The sequence below is a fragment of the Saccopteryx bilineata genome, chromosome 1 (assembly GCF_036850765.1).
Source record: "Saccopteryx bilineata isolate mSacBil1 chromosome 1, mSacBil1_pri_phased_curated, whole genome shotgun sequence".
NCBI lineage: Eukaryota > Metazoa > Chordata > Mammalia > Chiroptera > Emballonuridae > Saccopteryx > Saccopteryx bilineata.
The window spans coordinates 158,818,851-158,828,339 of record NC_089490.1 but is presented as its reverse complement, the minus strand read 5'-3'; the positions used below and the strand labels follow the sequence as shown (position 1 = coordinate 158,828,339).

General features: G+C 41.6%; 1 protein-coding gene and 1 non-coding gene across 5 annotated transcripts in view; one reads left to right on the top strand and one right to left on the bottom strand.

The window, feature by feature from the left end:
* Positions 1–849: 849 nt before the first annotated feature.
* Positions 850–9,489, top strand: part of CCDC25 (coiled-coil domain containing 25) — a 51,724-nt gene continuing 43,084 nt past the window's right edge. Inside the window, exons 1-3 of one of the 4 annotated variants that reach the window (XM_066278577.1) lie at positions 856–986; positions 6,028–6,084; positions 7,695–7,742. In XM_066278577.1, coding sequence (XP_066134674.1) covers positions 7,721–7,742 — 22 coding nt within the window. In that variant the 5' untranslated portion in view covers positions 856–986; positions 6,028–6,084; positions 7,695–7,720. Of the gene's footprint in view, positions 987–6,027; positions 6,085–7,694; positions 7,783–9,489 lie in introns of all 4 variants that reach the window. The other 3 variants (XM_066278575.1, XM_066278574.1, XM_066278576.1) reach the window with 3 other exon arrangements.
* LOC136321192 (small nucleolar RNA SNORA4) lies at positions 3,377–3,520 on the bottom strand. Its single transcript, XR_010728475.1, has one exon. It is a non-coding gene; the product is annotated as a small nucleolar RNA SNORA4 (small nucleolar RNA).

The window sequence follows — 9,489 nt, the reverse complement described above, 5'->3', positions numbered from 1 at the left end:
AACATTCGAAAAACACTCATTGGTTGTGAGCTACTGCTTTTATCTTTGTATAAGCAGCTCCTGGATACCGTCTCTGGAACATTTTTAGTTCTAAATAGATTTAAGTGATGCACTTAACTTCATAGAATAAAGTCAGTAAGAATGAAAGAGAAACAGACCAAAGCTAAGTACTCTGTGAGCTTTAACGGAGGAAGATTATTAACCAGTTTACAGCAGGAAGATATCTGAGGTTCACAGATAACAGATGGCATCTTAAAGGTAGAACAGTCCTAGTCCTATTCCAGGTGGCATATTACTTTTTGGGAATATCACTAACAACTCACGAGCTGAGGACTATGTTCTAACCCTTTCCTCCTATTAACCTATTTAACCCTAGCAAAATAATTTGTGAACTAGCAGCTTTTCTCATCTTTATTTTGCATATGAAGTAAGTGAAATAATGAGTATGCCCAAATATGTGCCTTACAAGTGGTGGAGCTAGAATGAGAATAGTAGAGGAATTTGGGTTCATTCAAAATTCATTGAATGAACCACTAAGTCTCAAATAACACAGTGACACAATGAACACCCAGCTGTGAAAAAGTAAAACGGTTTCTGCCCTCAGGCAACCCATGTGAGGGTGAGGGGAAGCAGATAAAACCAACAGACAACCCTTAGGGCTTAACCGCCCACTGAGTGGAGGCTCTGAAAACTGTCAGTGAATGGTATTTTTCTTTTAAGAAGCTGGTCTTTCCTGGCTATGTTTTCCAACCACCAGTTGTCCTGGCACCGCCAACACGCTCCTGCTCGCCAGGATCAAATAAGGCGCCGGCAGGCCTGCGTTATGACGCGATCCAACGTCCGCCGGAAGTGCGCGGAGAGGCTACAGGGAACTGGCGGCCTCCGCGTCTGGTAACCTGAGCTTCGAGAGTTGGATGCTGCTCCTCCACGCCGGAGCCGCTGCGCCGCGGTCGGGATCATGGTGTTCTACTTCACCAGCAGCAGCGGTGAGTGGGTGCCGCGACCTCCGGGGTCCCTGCTCCACTGTGCGTTTTCGAAGCCGGGACCCCCCATGCCACCTCGGAGCTTGGACCTCGTCCTAAAGCGCCGCCTTGTCGATGAGTGCCTCTTCCTGCGCCCTGTCGGTCCTCTGCAGGGTTTGTCCCTGTGGTCTCCGATTGCCCCCTGGTCAGGGCCTGGGGGTGCGTGGAGGGACTGCCCTCTCTGCGGTTTTTGCATCCGGGAATATTCTCTCGTCTCAGTCAGGAAGCCCTTCCGTCGTTACCTGGAATTGGGCAGTTTGTGAGCTTCCTCGCACCCCACTTCAAGATCCCCACACCCTCCCCACCATCCGTGGCCTTTATTCTACCTGTGCCTGGAAATTGTGGACTTTGATAAAAGGAAGGTGACACCTGTCAGCAACTCTGCCTGACCCATTACGCGTTACCCTTCTTGGAAAAGGTTGTAGAACCTGGGATGCAACAGAAAGCAATTAAAAGACCCTAGAATGGTAATAAAGCTACTCACTGGGCAGAATTGCTGTCCCAGATCGTGAAAAATGACATGTGATGATATTTCTGATTTGTCATTGACAGTCAAGGAAAAGGTGCTTTTAGTTCCAAGGCATGCTGTGTCTAGACTTCATTTCTCTGGCTTTGTTGTCCCTTTGCTAGAGTCAGCCACCACTTAACTGCTGCACCCTTAAGACAGCTCTGGGGTATCTTTTTCAAATGCCTTTCCCCAGCTAGCTCCCACCCAGAGAGTGCTTAGGTGTACTTCTTCAGAGACCCCCTTATAACACTCCTATGTACCTTTGGCATTGCACTTACGGTATTAAAGGCTGGCTGCTTGAGCTAGACGTATACACCCCTTCAAGGAAGGGACGGGATCTCCTATCTTTTTTCCCTAGCATAGTGCCCGCCTGGCTCATAATAGTTACTCAGTAGATGTTTGTTGAATAAATGCATGTATTTTTTTACTTACACTATTCTGTTGCTGCTGTCTCTGCTTGCTTGTTAAAGGTGAGCTCCATGTTATCTGTGTGGGTTTGAATAGGGTGGTACTTTCTCTTTAAAGATGAGAACATTGAGGCCCAGAGAAGTAACTCACAGAGCTCCCATCCCTCCTACTCAATCACTATCACATCTCATTATTTTTCTCAATAGTTTAGCCTTCTACAGTGTACCATATGCTGTTTCTCTGCTTCTGTAGATTTGATTTGTTTTACCCATATTATTAGAATTACTAGAAGCAAAATTCAGACTAGTCTGAAAAATCATTTGGGCCGCTAGTAGCATGTTCAGTTCTTCCTTTGTTCTGTTTTTCTCCCTCTGTCATAAGATAACTTGAACATCTCTTCGTAGCTTCTCCACTCCTGAAAGTCCCCAACATAGACATCTGTACAAACCCGAAAGGGAATAAAAAGTGCAGGCAGGGTATGTAGGTACTAAGTCTATTTTATGCTAGCTACTTTAGTCTCCTTTAACCTATTCTAAATTCTTTGAGCGCTAGTCGTACATATACAGGTGCCCTTAATAGAATAGAGGGCTTCAGCAGATTTGTGGATCATATTTTTCTCATTGGTTTCCATTATAATGTCAGAACTGCTTCCTGTTGGAAAAAATATTTAGCCCCTAAGTCTAACACAACTGCACATGGGCAGCAAAGTTAATGGAAAAATAATTTTTCCAGTAAAACTGTATATTCCAATACAGAAAACAACTTGAAATGCAGAATCTTCATGTAATGACTACGAATAGGTAGCCAAGCTTATCCACCAAGTGATTACTGCAGAAAACCATTTTTTTTAAATGGGGAGAAATTTTCAATAAAAAGTTTTTGCCTTTCCTTTTGTTTTAAGATTAGTTCTCTAAGGTCTGTTCAATTGTAGTCTTTCAGGCTTTCTCATAATATGTATAATGGCATAGTGAAACATTTACTTTATTTCCAAATAAAGTACTTTATTCAAGACCCACAAAATTCCTGTATTTTGCTCATTAAGTCCACTTGTACTTTTAGTACTTTTTTAAAATTTTATTTATTTATTTTGTCACAATGACAGAGAGAGTCAGAGAGAGAGACAGACAGAAAGGGAGAGAGATGAGAAGCATCAATTCTTCGTTGCGGCACCTTAGTTGTTCGTTGATTGCTTTCTCGTATGTGCCTTGACGGGGTGGGGGGGATGACTACAGCAGACTGAGTGAGCCCTTGCTGGAGCCAGTGGCCTTGGGCTCAAGCTGGTGAGCTTTGCTCAAACCAGATGAGCCTGCGCTCAAGCTGGTGACCTCGGGGTCTCGAACCTGGGTCCTCCGCATCCCAGTGTGACGCTCTATCCATTGTACCACCACCTGGTCAGGCATACTTTTAATACCTTTTTGTTTGTTTGTTTGTTTTTTGTTATGTAGGCCACAAAATAGTAGCAAACTATATGTTTAGTGACATAGCCCACTGTGGAGTGTGGTCTTCTTTATTCTCCTAAATAGCCCAAGTTGGTAAAGGTTATTAAAGAAACCTCCCCACAAACTTTTATACTTTTTAATAGCATCTCTCTTAGGATAGATTGTTCTGTAAATTAGGAAATTATCACAGGGCCTCTAAAGTTGAGTTAGTTGCTACACCTGAATCAGGTATTTTCAAGATGACTAGTTCCCATACTATTTAAAAAAAAATTTATTTTTTTTTTTGGTATTTTTCTGAAGTGAGAAGCGCGTTGGGGGGGGCAGACAGACAGATTCTCACATGTGCCCTGCGCGGGGGTGGGGGTGGGGTGGGGTGTTAATCTACCCGGCATGACCACCAGAGGGCGGTGCTCGGCCCACCTGGGGCGTTGCTCTGCTGCAACGGGAGCCATTCTAGTGCTTGAGGCAGAGGCCATAGAGCCATCCTCAGCGCCAGGGCCAACTTTGCTCCAGTGGAGCCTTGGCTGCAGGAAGGGAAGAGAAAGACAGAGAGGAAGGAGAGGGGGAGGGGTGAAGAAGCAGATGGGCACTTCTCCTGTGTGCCCTGGCTGGGAATTGAACCCAGGGTTTTACCACACACCAGGCCGACGCTCTACCGCTGAGCCAACTGGCCAGGGCCTAAAATAAATTCAGTTTATTTTTTCCTTTATCTCTTACATGTTCAGGAGCTTAATTCAGACTGTGCTCAGAAATGATGTTCTTGTTTGTTTGTCTTTTTGTTTTTCTGTCTCAATGCTTTTAACCCACACGAGCAGTCATGTTCTTTTTATTTTTAATTTTATATTTGACGTAATTTCAATCTTTTAGAAAAATTACACATATAGTAAGATTTCCTTTATATTCTCTTAAGAGTCCCCAAATTCTATGGACTTTTTACCTTTTCTAATATTTCCAATCATTTCCTTTTCTAACCAAATTTTAACATTTGCCTTATCTTAATTTTTTCCTTTTTTCTCTTTCTACATGCGTGCACAATGTTTTTTCCTGAACTGTTTGTTAGTAATTTGTAATTTACCCCTAAATTTTAAGTATTTTTTTTTCTAAAATCAAGGATATTTTCTTATTAAAAGAGTCTTTGTTATTAAAATTAGGAAATTAATATTGCAACAATTCTAATCAGTGTCCTAATGTATTTATAACAAAGGAAAATTACAAATCATTGCTGCATTCAGGTGTCATTACTTTCTAGTCTCTTCTAATCTGGAGCATTAGCTCAGTCTTTCTCTTTCATGGCACTGTTGGATTATTTTGTAGAATGCCCCTTAGTTTGGGTTTGCACCAATAATGTTCTTAATCACCTCATTTTATAGATCAACCATTCAAACAATCATCTGTCATTCTCTTGGCTGTAAAATAACTTGTCCTACAGGGACAGCTTTATTTTAATTAACCTTTTAAAAAAGTAATTTTAAAAATTACTTTTGTTCTGATTGCAAGAACCACATGTATATTTTGTGAGCAAGCTAGCTAAAGTAACGTGTTAACGGATGTATATCCTTCCATATGTATAAGTAAAATGAATGCATATATTAAAAATATGTAGGTAAATATGTATATGCATAATCAATTACATATTTATTTTTTACAAATTGAATCTTACTGTATATAGATACTCAAAAATACTGTGGTCCTTTTTAATGGGTACATGGCATTTTTGTTTATGGATATACTATGATGTGTCTAACCAGCCTTAATCAGTGTTTAGGTTGTAAAAAGAACATCATTGTTTAATGGAATATTTAGTTAGAAGGGTACACTACTAGTGGTGACATTGTAGGATCAAAAAGATATACACATATAATATTGCCAGTTGTGCAGAGAGAATCTGAAATACTTTTTAGTTTTATTCCTGCACTTTTGACAATTGTTATATGCTATGAGAAGGGCTTACCAAGCTAATATAATACTCAATTATAGATAAATATTTCTATCAACTATGCAAACAATCTCTCCTTTCAAGATATTTCTCTCAACTACTTCCAAGTAATTATGGACTACAGTCATTTTAACTGCTCTTTGAAGCAATTAAGAGTTCTCCCTCCCCAAGAGAGGTGACTATGTCTGATAACTTAAGGAGCATCTCATTACAGAAAGTACAGGCAATCCCAAATTTTACAACTTACCATAATTTTGCTCCATAAGATGCACTTTCCCCCCAAAAAAGTGGAGAGGGAAATGCCCGTGCATCTTATGGAATGGAAAATACGTTATTTTATTAAATATTTTAACACACCATTTAGTTCAGAATATTTTTTTTCTTATTTTCCTCCTTAAAACTTTAGGTGTGTCGTAGGGTCAGGTGTGTCTTATGAAGTGAAAAATATGGGGTAATGAAAGAGTGCTGCTCCCTCTTCAGAGCTCCACTCACATGTTGGTAGTTTGATGTGACTTCAGAGTGACAGCAAATAGACTTCCCAGCCCAACCTTGCACCTATCTGACAGGCTTCATAGACTAAGAGCCAAGTGACAATTAATCCAGGAGTATAGATCCAAATGGGATCAAATAAGTTTTAGTAGACGAGCTTGATAATCTACCAAACCCAGTACACAGAATTTCAGTTAGGAAACTTAACTTTTTGTTTGACTGCAGATGGAGTGTTTCAGTGTTAAAACACACTAGCTCAGTGAAGTAAATGTCATTCCTAAGGTAAGCCATACCCATAATATTTAGTTTGATTCAGGATAGTGGTTTGCAACATTGACTTCATACTAGAATCACTTGGAGATTTTTTAGAAAACACCAGTGCCTGCCCCCCAGAGAGTAGGATTTGGTTGGTCTTAGGTGAAACTGGGGCATAAAGAGATAGGGAACTCTAATACATATTTTACCAGGGTTCAGAGCCACTGTTTAGAAGTTTAAGAGCTGTGTTTCTTCTGAATGGGACAGGGAACCCATGATAATTTGCAACACACCTGGATTATAATTTAATATTGGCTAAAGAAAATTATGAAAAATAAAATTTGACTAAGTATAGGGACATATTTTTAAATGATTGAGGTAAAGGTTGGTTATTTTCTTTTTTGAAAATTCTTTTGAAGAAGGCAAAGGTATATATAGGACTGAACTGGAATTGCATTGAACTCTATCCAGGAAAGTAGTTATTTTATTTATTTATTTAATTTTTTACAGAGACAGAGTGAGAGTCAGAGAGAGGGATAGATAGGGACAGACAGAGATGAGAAGCATCAATCATCAGTTTCTCGTTGCAACACCTTAGATATTCATTGATTGCTTTCTCATATGTGCCTTGACCGTGGGCCCTCAGCGACCGAGCAACCCCCTGCTCGAACCAGCGATCCTGGGTCCAAGCTGATGAGCCTTTGCTCCAACCAGATGAGCCTGCACTCAAGCTGGTGACCTCGAGGTGTCGAACCTGGGTCCTCTGCATCCCAGTCCGATGCTCTATCCACTGTGCCACTGCCTGGTCAGGCGCTATTTTAAATAAAGTTAGTAAACCTTTTCTGTTTGGATCAGATAATAAATACAGTACTTGAGACTTTGTGAACCACATCTCTCTTTCTCTTAGATTTTATTTATTCATTTTTATTGGAGAGAGGGAGAGGAAAGAGATAGAGCAGGGGGAGGATTAGGAAGCATCAACTCCCAAATGTGCCTTGACCAGGCAAGCCTGAGGTTTCAAACCAGTAACTTCAGCATTCTGGGTCGACGCTTTATCCACTGCGCCACCACAGGTCAGGCTCTTTCTCTCTTTTTTATTAAGTGAGAAGCAAGGAGGCAGAGGCAGACTCCTGCATGCGCCCCTACCCGGATCCACCCAGCAAGTCCCCCTCTGGGGCGATGCTGGGCCCATCTGAGGGTAGGGCTCCATCACTTGGGCAACCGAGCTATTTTAGCGCCTGAGGTGAGGCCACAGAGCCATCCTCAGCGTTCTGGGCCAACTTGCTCAAACCATTTGAGCCATAGCTGTGGGAGTGGGAGAGAGAGAGAGGTGGAGAAGTAGGTAGTCACTTCTGTGTGCCCTGACTGAGAATCAAACCGGGACTTCCACACACCGGCTAACACTCTGTGAGCCACATCTCTGTTGCTTGTTCATCCTTGTTTTGCTTTTTCAACCTGCTGAAATGTAAAAAAATCATTCTTAGCTTGAGGGCTGTTCAAAAACAGGGCTGAATTTGGCCAGTGGGCCATGTATTGTTTTGCCAACCCCAAATCTACACATTTGTCTCTTGTTTTTACTATTGAACACTTTTAGTGACAAAGTTATCTAACTACATCTTATTTTTGTTTTGTCTTAGTTAACTCATCTTCTTACACTATTTACATGGGAAAGGATAAATACGAAAGTAAGTTTTCAAAAGCATTTGATTTTGAAATTTTCAGAAGGTAAGTGTTAATTGCTTTTTCCCTCTGTGGGTATGAATTTTCAACTAACAACTACTAACTAACCCATTATAAAGAACTCAAGGTGATTAACTTTCCTAGACTTGTCAAGGATCGTCAAACTTTTTATAAAAACCGCCCACTTTTGCAGTGCTGGTCAACCTGGTCCCTACAGCCCACTAGTGGGCGGTCCAGCTTTCATGATGGGCCAATCGTGGCACCCATTGGTTGGTAGGGACTGGGTTGACCAGCACTGCAAAAGTGGGCGGTTTTTATAAAAAGTTTGAAGACCCCTGCTTTAGTTATATCAGAGAATATTTGAGAGAATTGGACCACCTGTTGCTCATAGAAACTTATTGTACAAAGAATTTTGTGGTATCATCTGGTTTAGGTTGATACAAATTTGAGATTAAACTTTGCTGGTTTAATGATTTTTTTTTATTTTTTATTTTTTTAACAGAGACAGAGAGAGAGTCAGAGAGAGGGATAGATACAGACAGACAGACAGGAATGGAGAGATGAGAAGCATCAATCATTAGTTTTTAGTTGCACATTGCGACACATAGTTGTTCATTGATTGCTTTCTCAAATGTGCCTTGACCTGGGCCTTCAGCAGACCGAGTAACCCCTTGCTCGAGCCAGCAACCTTGGGTCCAAGTTGGTGAGCTTTTTGCTCAAACCAGATGAGCCCACGTTCAAGCTGGCACCTTGGGGTCTCGAACCTGGGTCCTCGGCATCCCAGTTTGACGCTCTATCCACTGCACCACCGCCTGGTCAGGCAACTTTGCTGGTTTAGATAAAAATAATCAAATAAAAATGACTTAGGCTTTGAAAAAGATCATTTTCTGCACATTTTTAGCACATTTAAGATAATTGGAGACATAGCTATTGGTTTTCTGAGGCTGAAGATGACTTTTTAAGTCATGAAATTTAACAGTTTTTGTCTAACTTTGTCGACTGTTCTTTTCAGAATGAAATATATACATTATTACATACTGTACACAATTATAACTGAACAGTGTACACATCTGTTATAAAGCACTGCAATCCACGGTTACATAGAGACACCAGGCAGGTTACAGAAGAAATTTGAGGAGTTTATTAATTAGCCACATGGAGCACGCTACATGAAGCATGGTCCCAAAACATGTAGGCCCTCTTACAGTTCTGATCCTTCTTTTATACAAAATCAAGTACTGGGCCCTGGCCAGATAGCTCAGTGGTAGAGCGTCGGCCTGGCATGCAGGAGTCCCGGGTTCGATTCCCGGCCAGGGCACACAGGAGAAGTGCCCATCTGCTTCTCCACCTCTCCCCTTTTCCTTCCTCTCTGTCTCTCTCTTCCCCTCCTGCAGCTGAGACTCCATTGGAGCAGGGTTTGCCTGGGCGCTGAGGATGGCTCGATGGCCTCTGCCTCAGGCGCTAGAATGGCTCTGGTTGCAGCAGAGCAACGCCCCAGATGGACAGAGCATCGCCCCCTGGTGGGCATGCCAGGTGGATCCCGGTCGGGCGCATGCAGGAGTCTGTCTGACTGCCTCCGCATTTCCAGCTTCAGGAAAAAAAAGAAAAAGAAAACACATCTGCTGCTCCTCTTTCCTCTCTTCCCTCTCTCAAAAAAAAAAAAAAAAATCAAGTACTGATTGGGGGGGTCTGGAGAGGGAACTTGATACAATAGTCAATTACTAACAAGCTTACAACATTTAGCTATAGGAT